General features: G+C 48.0%; 1 protein-coding gene across 1 annotated transcript in view; it reads right to left on the reverse strand.

Annotated features, from left to right (window-relative positions):
* The window catches only part of LOC116844447 (SKI family transcriptional corepressor 2), a 35690-nt gene that overhangs the window by 15745 nt on the left and 7313 nt on the right, over positions 1 to 12632 (reverse strand). Inside the window, exons 2-5 of the mRNA XM_032815956.1 lie at positions 8478 to 8574; positions 6259 to 6560; positions 5569 to 6167; positions 4823 to 5139 (exon numbers count right to left, since the gene is read on the reverse strand). Of these exons, the coding sequence (XP_032671847.1) occupies positions 4823 to 5139; positions 5569 to 6167; positions 6259 to 6560; positions 8478 to 8573 (1314 nt within the window). The 5' untranslated portion in view covers position 8574. The remainder of the gene's footprint in view (positions 1 to 4822; positions 5140 to 5568; positions 6168 to 6258; positions 6561 to 8477; positions 8575 to 12632) is intronic.

Here is a 12632-nt window from a genome sequence, read left to right on the forward strand (position 1 = left end):
GCCCCGCAGGGAGTTTACCGACGTGATTCAGACTTTCAGTAATCACGATCGAGCAAAGGATCTTAATTGATCGGCGGGCTGATAGCGATTTACTCTCAGATCTCTGGGCCCGGGACGCTGATTAAAATTACGACGGGGCGAGGTGTCTGCGCTGTAATAAACACGCGCGCTCGCACGTTTTAACCGGACCCTTTAATTACCGATTTCAAGCAGATTTATCGAGACGCGCGTCAAGATACGAGACGCATCTCTCCCAAGAATCATCTCAAACACACGCGTCCTCTATACGAGGCTCGGTGCTTTTTGTAATCAATGGTAGCTCGATTACCTCATTGTGTTTCGGCAACGAGATCCAAGCTTTCGATCCTGAGTGGAGAAGCGATAGCTTCGCGAGATTCTACGCATGCTCACGTACCACACAGTCATGCGCGCCGGCGAGAGAGATCCACAGATGTCGCGAAAATGAAAATACCGTCCACTCCGTCTCTCGCGAATTCCCCTCTCTCTCTCTTGCTCTCTCAGTCTACTCAGCGGAGCGAGAAATAACTGCAAATAACGTTCGGGGATTACTCAGTTACCGCGATACACTTGTACTCCGGGCTCTGCTACTGGGTTCTTCCATCGTGGTCCGGTGCAGTAACTGGGTTTCTACTTCCTATGTGGTGTACAAGTCGCCTGCACCTTTGTGATGAATATCTCTCGTGTATGTACACGCTCGTCAGCCAAGGGGAGGGAGAGGGAGAGGGAGAGAAAGAGAGAGAGAGACCCAGAGAGAGAGAGAGAGATTCCGGACAAAATACGGGTTCGTCCCACTCGACACGTTCACCGACAAGGGGGAATTGAAAAGCTGTCTGGCAATCCGGACGGCTTATCCCAATCCACCCCCGTCGTCTCTTCTGTTTCTTCTCTCTTCCTCCCTCTCTTCTCTCTCTTTCTCTCTCTCTCTCTCTCTCTCTCTGTCTCTCCTCTCTCTTTCTCTCTTTCTCGCGCACGCTCTTCTCGCATACTCCGCTTCTTCTTGCAATTATTCGCTCCGGGAACGATCTTTTTGCTGAACCCGTCTCTTTCTCTCTCTCTCCGCTCTCTCTCTCCGCTCTCTCTCCCCTCTTCCTTTCTTTCTTTTTTCAACACGCGACGGCCGATTAAGGTCTTCGAGTGCCGGTAAACTACACCAGGGGCTACTTCGCTAGTTATATTTTTTTCAAGAGGGTAGAAGACGCGTTAGTCGGTTATCCCACTCGAGAGCAATCCAGCATTAACCCTCTAATTCCAGCAACGCGAAAAGTGCGAGGGACCTTTTAATTGAAGTCCGCGTGCAACGGATCAGCACAGACGACATGTCCCGGAAAGGTGAAACGGGTCGCACATTATTCCGCCATTTGAGCCTCGAATTCCAAACGCGAAATTGCACGTAGCGCGATAACGCAGCCGTTCTATATCGGATCGATATTATCACGTCGAAAATCGTCCGATCTAAATAAGCCTTCACGCGTCGACCACAGAGAGTCGATGCGTCCGTTGCGCCGCGCGACAACGATGCATTCGCTGGCGGCAAGCCGCCGTAATCCGTCTTTGATGTCGACGGCCATCATTACCGCGTCGGTGGAACGTCGGTTCACATCGGAACCATGACACGCAGCGTAATACGCCGGGGACGTTCGTTTAATCATGTCGTCGCGCCGTAAGTGTGTTCGGATGGTGCGTGTGCGCGATCGGCCTCCGCGTTCGTTTGTACGCGGAGTATATTTACCGACACAATAATTATCGCGATTGATGATGAGGGCCGTTGCCACCACTGCCGCCGCCGCCACCGCCGCCACCGCCGCCACCGCCGCCACCGGTGCATGAGCAGTCAGACCGCAGAGCAAATTCTAGGGACGAGTCGAGTAGTATTACGCTGCTCTGCCGTCTCTGCCGACGATGTAAATGGTCGGGGGTGGCAACAGAAACGGCGGCGGCGGCGGTGGCGGTGAGCACGTCGTTACAATAATTCCCAGGCACTCAATTACCACCGGCTCGTTAACGGCTAAATTGCCGCGGAATAATTAACCCGAGCATCGTCGAAAATTCCGGCGACCTCGATGTTAATTGCCGCGCCGCGCCGCGTTGCTTTGCCCTGCACAGCTTTCACCTGACGATAAACACTACGAAGGGGGCATTCCTATCCCCCTCGTACGATATTACTTTGAGAGGAAATTGGAGAGGAAACGATCGCAAGTCGTCGCTAATTGCCGTTTGCTGCTTCCTCTCTCTCCTCCCTTCTCTCTCCTCTCTCTCCTCTTTTAGATTGACTACAATGATGAGAAGTTAACCAAAAAATTTCTCTCCTCATGGGTTTTTTGATCTAGCTTTTAACCTAGAGTTAACCTTTTCTTTTAATCGTTAAAAAACCGTTAACGAGATGATTGATAAAAATTGATTCAATTCTGGCTAGGGTGAAATCCATCCTCCAAACTAACCCAGAAATTTCTAAGGGAAAGAAAATATAAAGAATCAGCCGGTTTCTCTCATCAGCTAACCTAATACGTTATTTCACGTGTGAGTGTGTGTATGTAGCGCGAACGATTTCTCGACGAGGGAAGGACTCGATTAAACGAGAGCGTCGAGCACGACGTTAATTCGATTAACTTTGCGGCGGCACTGTTTGCCGTTGGGTGTCGTGTTGCGGGAAAATATTTCGCTGGCCATTTACAGGGGAGACTCGGTCAGTCACGCGCGCGGGGTAGTGCGGGGTTACTTTCCTTACAACGCAAATACACTCCGTTATTAAACCGCGGAGGACGTATGCTTTTATTCACTAGCGAGTGAGTAAAGAGTCACGCCGTAATAAATTGCTTCTCAGGACAAGAGTCGACGTTTCTGCCACGCTATAAACATCTCCCCGGCGACATTGAATTATCGATGTGACGAGAGAACCGTTACGCCTCTGAACTTTTTATTTTTCGTTGAAGCCTACTAATGTCGTATATCCTTTTTTCTGCATAAATTGCATTAAAACAAAAAATGGTCAAATCTTTCTGGCATCAAAAGGCCTGTACAATATTGCGCTTCAAGGTTCTCCATCAAAGTTTTCATTTTGCTGGACATTTCCTCTTTGGTAACAAAACTTAACCAGACAAAATCGGGCAGAAATAATAATCATAAAACTAAATTAAATACAATAATCATAAAACTAAATTAAATACAAAATTTGGTAAGAAGTTTCTTACAATATATTTTCTAAGCAATTTTAAAAACAAGTTGATTATTAAACTACTATTATTTTTTAAATATATAATACATTTTATTATTAGACACAGAATTAAACAATCGTTAATAGACGCTTGGAATGGACAAATATCATTAAAATCCGGAAGATCTGTTTTTAAATCAAATTTGATTGAATGAGTATAACTTAAAAACCGGACATGTGACGTCTGATTTGACTTGTCAACCGGACACCGGACAAGACTACTGAAAACCTGATAATCCGGATCAAAACCGGACGCTAGGCAACCCTAATTGGGTCCCTCAAGTTCGATGGAACTTGTAGGGCTAACGTAGAACCAAAATTCCGACTCGGGAACGCTCAGCAACAGAACCAATCGGCGTAGCGGAAAAGGGGTGACTAAACTTCGACACTTTAGGCGAGGAGGCGGAAAGAGAGACCGATTGATTTCGACTAAACTTCGATACTTTCGAGTTTCGACTTTGCGTAGAGCGAAGGGGAAATCACGAGGGGGGAATTGGTGTCCGTTAATCGAGAGAAAATCGGGGCAACTCCGAGGAAATCCTCCAATTCTGTCTTCAGGGGCGAGTCTCCGAGGAGGAAGATCGCCGGCGCGTACGTCACGATTGCATCTCGGTAGAAGCAGGTGAGCGCCATCGCGTGCGGTAGTCGATCGCGTGCACGGCGCGGCTCACGCTATACGGCGTGATTGTGGATATTGCGCGTTTGTCGCGCGCGATTACGTCTTCGTCAACAACGACAAGGGGTCGCGCCACCAGGCGACGGCATGTTTCCAGCGGACGAAGCGGTTCCGCCGCTTATAGTCGAGTGTTTGCGATCGGCCGACGATAATGCTCGCGTCGCGATCGTGGCACGTGTGTTCGACCACGGCCAGCACGTGGCTGATGGTCGTCGCGCATCGTAACGCGGCTTACATCTCGTGTTCTCGAGCACCCCGTAGCGCATCGATCGCGACGGGCATTCGCAATATGCACTCGAGGTTTTAATTGTAACTTCAGGTAGCATTCTCTTAAGTTACGCTTAAAATTATGCTGCTAAGTGTAACTTTGATACTTTAAATAGTATATATACTTTTAATTTTATTGAAAAATATACTTGTATATTTTAAGTTATACACTTGAGAGCATATTTGTACGCTTTCGAGCTTCCCGAGTTGAAATTTTTATTTTATTTTCGATCTTCTATTCGATATTCCATTTAATGCCTACTTTGATACTCTGAAGCCTGCAACAACCTTTTTTGGTCCTATTTAAACTACTAGCTTCGCCAAGAGATCGTCCTTAGAATTTACAAATTTCCTGTCATTTAGGGCTGGTTGTTTCAACTTCTTGTTAAGCTAGCTGATAGTTAAATCATATGTGTGTCTTTGTCTAAGTTAGAAGAAACACAAAGACAGATGATTTAATCATCAGTTAACTTCCCAAAAAATTGGAACAACCAGTCCTAAAAGGCGCTAGATCTTCAGTTTCTCCAAGTGTAATAAAAATACATCAATTATTTAGGATATACAAATGTTAGAAAGATCAGGTCGAAAATAGAGCTAAAAGTTTCGATTCGGGAACCCGCTCAGAATGGAATACCGTTGCGACTCACCGTCTCTCGTGGCGGACTCCAGCACTGCGGCGACGTACTCCGTCCGCTGTGGCTGCTCATAGAATTCGAGGCCGAGTGGAGATTCTGAAGACTCGCGTTAAGCGGCGTCACCGGGTCGTCCTCCGTCGTCTCGATGTCGACCTCATCGTCGGAGTTCTCCTCTTTGCCGGCGTCCGTCGCTCGCTCCGGCATCAGTTGCTCGACGATGGGTGGTCCGCGGATTACCGGACGGAACGCCGATTGATGTAACGGCGGGTTCACGGTTGGAATCAAAGGTTCCGTGGGACTTGAGCCACTTATCGGCGGCGGCAGTGGCCCTGGCGCGAGAATGCGATTGTTAGTTCATTAAGGTCGAGCCAATCGTTAGTCACGATCGTTTGCGTAAACATGTCGTCGACAAAGACGCACAATTTATGACTCATAGCTTTGTAAACAGAAAGACACGATTAACGATTTTGCGTTCAATGGAAGCCCAATGACGATTAACCGTCGATTATCGCCTATAATTACGCGCACACTATAATCGTTGTCCTACATAGAGATATAGAAATAATAATCGTTGTGTGTGATGACGTAAGCCTGTCACCGACCTAACAATCGCTTACTCCCGCCGCTAATTTCCATTACAGCGTAACGCGCTATAATATTCTGGGTTTCTTCTTTTTTTGAGCAATTTTCCATTCGTTTAAACCGCGTTGAAATGAACGGCGTCGCAGTCGAAAACAAGTTGGCAAGTGTCGTCTTACCAGGAAACAAGACGGGACCCCTCTTGGCCAGCCAAGGAAGAGCGTAGGGCGGGAAGGCAAAGCCGGGCGTTTTGGCCGCGGCGACCGCCGCCGCCTGCTGATGTTGATGCCATACATAGTCCATGACGAGACTCCTGGACAACGGCAACGGTAGTTCCGGGAACGGCGGCACCCGCGGATGCGCCGGTGTGGGCACCAAAGTGGAAATCTGCGCAGCAGTGTTCGGCGAAGACCTGGGCTGTTTCGCCGGGCTCGGCGACTCGCGGGCGCTCGTGTTGCCCAACAGCCGCTTTCTGGTGCCGCCGTTGAACATCGCCTTGACGTCCTCCCAGGCGTGCACCACCTCGTCCGGCGGAGTGCCGGACAACTTCATGTGTCGGCGCCAGGAGTTGAAGTTTGCTGCGTCCGGCTGCACGTACTTATCCGACGGGCTGAGCCGGTGCGAATGGAAGATGAACTTGTTCGGTGAGAAGAACAGGCCGCAGTACGTGCACTTGATGCACTTGGCTCGCGAGCTGTTGTAACGGGCGGGCAGGAACGCGCCGCGACAGCCCCAGGCGCACTCATGATGAACGGAGAACGCAAAGTCTTCCGGCAATCTGCGAGATAGGTCAGTAGCCCGCACATTTTCATTTTCAATGTAATCGCGTGCGAAGGTAGAATCACGAGGGTTCGGTAACGTTTACTGACCTGGGCGGCGCGTTGTCGCCGAGGAAGGACTTGCAGAGGCGTTCAGCCTCCCTGCGAGTGATCATACCGCACCTACGCGACGACACCGGCATCGCGCCCGCCCGACGGAGTATCTCCAGCTGCACCGGCGTGCACTGCACGCAGGTGATGCCCAACGCCACCCGGCGATTGTGGATCTCGTTGTAGCTGAACTGCTTCAGCAGGGTGTTGCTGATCTGCGCCAGGCAGAGCCGTTCCTGGCCTTCGATCACCAGCGACACGATGTGGATTCCGTAGAGCGACACAGTTCCCACCTGCAACTCCTGTCGGTTTAGTTGCACTACGATGCCCTGATGGAGCGGCGCGAGTCGGGACGTGACACTCTGTTTCTGTTTGCCGGAGTGCTCGGCCTGACGCTTTTTGACGTATTACCTGCCCGAAGTCTTTCAGCGAAACGTTCCGTTAATCTCCCGTTTGTGTGTAAAACGAGCTCAGAATTTAGCTTCATGAGGCAATCGTAAAGCTAACCCGACATCTATCTATCGTTTGTCAATTAAAGGGACAATAACATACATACAACTACGTTCCAGTCAGTTTCGTTGACGTTTTACTGTTGACTGAACTTTATAGTTCAAATTTCCGCGTTGAATAGTCGATTCGGTTCGATTTTCATTCGATCACACTCGATCGTAGTATATGCAAGAAAATTTGCGTAATCCTGAGACTTGATTCTCCCTATTCCATTTTTTTTCGTTACACAATACAGTATAGATCGCTTCGACGATCTATGAAAAATCACCTCGACGACCTGCGGAATCGTCCGGAGGATTACATTTTCGATCGTCCTCTACGTGATCTACGCACTCAGAGTACAACTCGCAAATTACTCTCAGACATACAGTATGTTTGATAAGAGCGTGTACGGCAAAACTTTTTCCTCGAAACCGTTAGAGGGGGGATATGAACGCGAGCCAATAGCGGGGCTCTTCTCCCAAGATGCTTTGTCTAGAAAGCCTTAGTTATCGTTTGACTTTCGTCACAAAAGGGCGTATTTCAACATGAGTGCCGCGTACGCATCACGTTACGAAGCTGTGTTTCTATGTTCGCATCCGAAAGGACCAAAAATGTCGCGCGGAGCGGCTGCTAAGTATATGAAGAAGTCTAAGGCGTTTGTGAGTAAGTGGGTGAAACGTTATTCCGAGGTCAAAAACGTTGATGACTTGCCGGATCGTGGCTCTGTGCAGAAAACGACGAAAAAGGAGGACAAAATGATTTTACGGGTGTTTGAGAAGAATCCTTGTTTATCATTGCGTGGCGGGCAAGCGGTTTTACTTAAAAAGGGTCTAAATATATCATGTCATACTATAAGAAGACGTTTACTGGCTCATAAAGTGAAATTTCGAAGCACGATAACGAAACCGTTGCTGTCTGAAAAACACGTCGAAAAAAGACTTGCTTGGGCAAAAGAAAATTTGGACCGCTATTGGGGCAACGTAATTTTTTCAGATGAAGCTTCGTTTTGGGCAAAGTCTTCTATCAGACGTGTCTGGTCTACCCAGGCCAATAGACTCATCGAGCGGACCGTTAAACATCCGGTAAAGGTGCACGTCTGGGGCTGTTTCTCAAAACAGGGATTTGGCACTTTACACATCTTTACACAAAATTTGGATGCTGCTAAAATGGTCCAAATATATGAGAGAGCTTTATTACCATCTGCCCAAAGGTGGTTTACGAGGAAAAATGAAAATTGGCTACTGCAAGAGGACAATGATCCGAAACATCGGAGTAGACTTTGTACTGCGTGGAAACAAGAAAATGACGTTGACGTACTGGATTGGCCTTCACAGTCGCCAGATGCAAATCCAATTGAAAATGTTTGGGCGCTTATAAAGTTTAAGCTCCGAGGAAAGAAAATATGGACCGTCAAGCAGTTAATTCGACAGATTCGATTTATATGGAGATCTTTGTCTGAAGATTATGCTGTAAAATTAGTAGAAAGTATGCCTCGGAGATGCCAGTCAATTATTGATAATGGAGGCGAGTTGGACAACTTATTAATAATAAAGCATCGCAGTCTATATCATGCATAATGTGTACAAATTTTTTCAATTTATGTATTATCCTAAGTTTTTGAGTTTTGCCGTACACGCTCTTATCAAACATACTGTAAGTTAATTAATTTCGATGCCGTCGACGAAGGCGTTCGAGACTATCGTCCGTTCTCGCATCGTCGCCGTTACCTGATTCTGCTTCGGGTGCGGTTGAGGCTGCGGCGACTGTGCCGGTTTCTGCGAGGCGGTCAACGGCGGCATCGATAACACCGCCGGCCCGTCCATCCTGAACAGACGATTTTACCGAATTACAGTCAGTGGCACAAGATAATGTACGCAATAATCTCAACAGTTGGTATCTTAGTACGCAACATTTTCATGCGGCAAATTTGATACTATATTAAGTTAGAATGCTTTGAAAGAGCTAGCTCTTTCAGGTAGTTTCGTTAATGCCTACACGATAGTCATACGTAAACAAGATGAGTGCTGCGTATGTTAGCCGATTCGAGGCAGTGTTCTTGTGTTCGTACCCGAGAAGCTCCAAATTATCGCTTGCCAGTCGCTGCCAGTTACACTCGCAGAAGACAACAATACAGAAACCAGACATGTACGGAATGGAAACGTGAAAACGGCGTCATTACAATGGATTGGTCCTCAGTCTCCCGACGCTAATCTCGTTGAAAATATATGAGCAACCACGAAGATGAAACTTGGGGAAAAACTAGTTTTCATCTTGAAACAGTTGTATCAGCTTCGCACAATATGGAGGTCGTTACTCGAGACATTAGCGGAAAATCCTGTTGAGAGCATGCCTCGACGCTGCCAAGGCGTACTCAACAATGGAGGGAATTGGAGTAGTAGTACAGTCGTATTAGGCTAACACATTTTAGTGCATATAATGTGTATTAAGACTGTGTTCATAATTTTGAAAAAGACTTTGTATCGACTGACTATAAGCAACGACCATGCAAATGCATGCTATGAAGTCGCGACTTACAACTCGTAACAATCTCGATCTCTCCGCGCTCAATTCAACGCATCACTCATCTGAGACATCCAGAATTCAAGAATCTGTGTTTCGAGAATTATTCGTTGATTTTACGCTACCTCGAGTCGCGATAATCCGACCTATTTGCCCGATGGAAAATGCGTCACCGCCGATGCAACGGCAATAATTTCTCTCGGCGCGGTTTTTATCGTCATCGGCGAGATTGATTATAATCTCTGATGTTTTACGGTCGCTTCCGTCCGTGTGCTCGCGCCCGATAATAAATTCCGCGTTTTCCGCTCGCGCCGGGAAAAAAAGCATCCTCCTCCGCACCAACCCCCTCTATCCTCGTTGTAATTATATTTATTACACTTTATCGACCGGCTCTCTCTTTCTCTCTCTCTCTCTGTCTCTCTCGACGTGCCGTTGTGTCCGGCAGTGCATTCAGCTCAATTAAATCGCAGGCCCTCCTCGTTTTTGCTCTGTCCCGACCGCCGCGCGATCGCCGGCCAATTAAATCGCGAACGGTAACGCGACTTTTCATAACGTGAAACGCAAACGCGCGCCGCTCTCAGATCTCCATTTATATTCGATCTTTTTGTACAAAAAGACAAAAGCCGAAGCTGCCCGGTGATATTTTTGCAAGGGCGTGTGGAAACTGGTGTATCGGCTGCTCTGAAGCACGACTATTGTGCACGTGGATGATTTTCAATCAAGCGTTTCTTCAATTTTTCACCTCGTTTATATCACATTATATCTCGTATGACAAATTAATTGGCGCAACGAGCAATACGGTCGCGACTATCCGCGATTAGAGATCGACACGCGTGCTGATTAAAAGGTGTGATTAAGTTGTCTTCGACGTCGCCATCGTCGTCGTCGTCGTTGTCGCTCGAAGGGCCCTCCTTAATTATCGGACGGTGATTAAGCGAATCCAAAGACCCGCTGAAATTAAACTCGCGCGATCAAAGCACTGGTCGCTCTATCTGCTTCTCTTCCTTCTTCCTCCTCCCTCTCTCTCTCTCTCTCTCTCTCTCTCTCTCTCTCTCTCTCTCTCTCTCTCTCTCTCTCGCTCGCTCGCGAATCGCAAAATAGAATTAAGGACGATTAAATCCCTTTTCTCTCGCTTAACCTTCTTTCCGGTTTCTTTCCGTAATCGGTAATTGGTTGATTCGTTAATCGCGAGTCGAGAACAACGCGACGACGTCCCGGTGCTGGGCGCTAATCTCGCGATTTAGCTCTTTGGGGAAACAAAAACAGAGTAATATGACAATCTCTTTTTTCTAATGCGAAGTTTTACTCGAGGGAGACATTGTGAAAAACATTAGTACACTTTAAGCGCAATTTGAATTATAATACGAGATCGATTGTAATGCAAAGATTACTTTTGGCGTGACGTTGGCGTGAAATTCCATTGAAACATAATATACCGTTAGTAAAACTGCACTAAAACATTCTCTTTTAGAATTAGTCTTATAGTGCGGAAGTACGTTCAATTCTTATTTACTTTTTTTTTTTCAAACGACGAGGCGACGCCAATTAAACGCTGTATTCGCGAGAGGGAAAAGATTCGCGAGGAAATAACTTGCGGAGTTACGAACTATCAACTCGCGCATCCCCGTAATTTTTTTCCCGCGGCTCAAAGTGACACGAAATTCCGGGGATTTCGCGTAAAGATGAATACGCGCGTTCTCCTTAAGGAGAACGATTCGCCGTCTCGTCCGATTCTGTGGAAGCGACTTCCTTTTCGCGAGGTAGGTTTCGCCGGATAAGGGGAAAAAAGACGGAATGTTAAAGACGAAAATGAGAGTCGGGCCTGAATCGAGTCCTTTATCCTCTTAGTGGGGACGCAGAAGCGACGAAAAATTCCGAGTATCCGTAATAAGTGACTGGAGGTCTCTGTACTGTTAGTTTAACACCCGTCGGGGATTCGCCGGAGGAGTCGCGAACTTTTGAGAGAAGAGGTTGCCGAGAAACGGAAGAGGAAGATTATTTATCGATCGCCCCAGGTCAGATACAGTGAGAAACTCGTAACAAATCATTAGAATGCATGTTAAACGACAGGCGCAGAGGGATGCAGAGACCAAAATAGCAGCTTAATTTACATTGCCGTGACGTCACTACGATTTTTAACCATTTGCACGAATGTGCGTACAGTTGAAAATCCTGGTGACATAAATGTTAAGGCTATTATGCTGCTCTCTGTACATGTCGGCTTTAAACAACATATATCGTTCTTCGTATTGCGTTATAACATCATCATAAATGCAAATCAGCATTAAATGACTGCATACGCAAAAGTCATTCGTTCCAACATGACCGTGGCGAAGATTTTATATCTCTTCTACATCCTTTATTTTTCCTTCGTGTCTTTTCCTTTTATCGTATTTGACTGGGCGCGTGGCGGAACAAAAACACGGACATGCGACAGCCGGGCTACCGCCGCGGTAACGTAATACGTGCCTCGTGTACAAGCGTGCTACGGTAACCGAATTAATAACATAATACACATAAGACATGCGAAGAGACCCGCCGCGGGGGACGGAGGGGCAGTAAGGGCGAAAGAACAGGAAGGGTGGCCGGGAGGAGGCGAGAGGATTGCATCGCGGAACAGGTACGTCGATTAGGAGGAGAGATCAAAACGGTTCGCGTCGGCGAGAGAAGCGAGCGGGGGTCGAGCGGAGGGCGACTGGGTCGGGGCCAACCCCCGGTGTTGATTTTAATTGAAAACGCCTTCGTGGAGAAGGAAGCCCGAGCGCGGGCGCGCGTATACGTGCAGCTACACACGCGCCATACGTACGTGCACAGACACCAGACACAAACACCGATGCAAACCTCCCCGACGTCCGGAGGTAGCGAGAGCGCCAGCGCCCCGGCAAACGTCCCCGGGGAGCCGTGGTACGAGGGGGTAATTCAATTTGACACTCCCACCCACGCTTAAACAAGGCAGCACCCATCCAAGCGTCCTCCTACCCCTTCCTCCTCCGTTCTGTGCCTCTCCTCTCGTGCCCTCCCTCCCCCCCTCTTTCTCTCTCTCTCTCTCTCACATCCTCCTACTCTCTTTCGCTCAGTCTCTTTCTCTCTCGCCTCGTACCGTGCAAATTAAATTCTCATCCACCGTGAAACAATGTCGGTACCCGACCCGGAACAACCCCTCCGTCCCATCGCGAGTTTCCCCGCTCTCACGTCGCGCTTCTCACCCCCGCCGCCCCTGCTACGTCGACGAACCTCGCGGATTCCGTTGGTCAGCGGTCGGACGAATTGGACTCGAATCGACCGCATTAATTACTCGCTACTTACAATTATAGTGCAAACCGGATAGAACGGTCGATCGTTCGGGCGCCGTTAACCCCCCC

This window comes from Odontomachus brunneus, unplaced genomic scaffold (assembly GCF_010583005.1).
Source record: "Odontomachus brunneus isolate Ranch 3 - 2012 unplaced genomic scaffold, Obru_v1 Obru_scaffold_041, whole genome shotgun sequence".
In the NCBI taxonomy this organism is placed as follows: Eukaryota; Metazoa; Arthropoda; class Insecta; order Hymenoptera; family Formicidae; genus Odontomachus; species Odontomachus brunneus.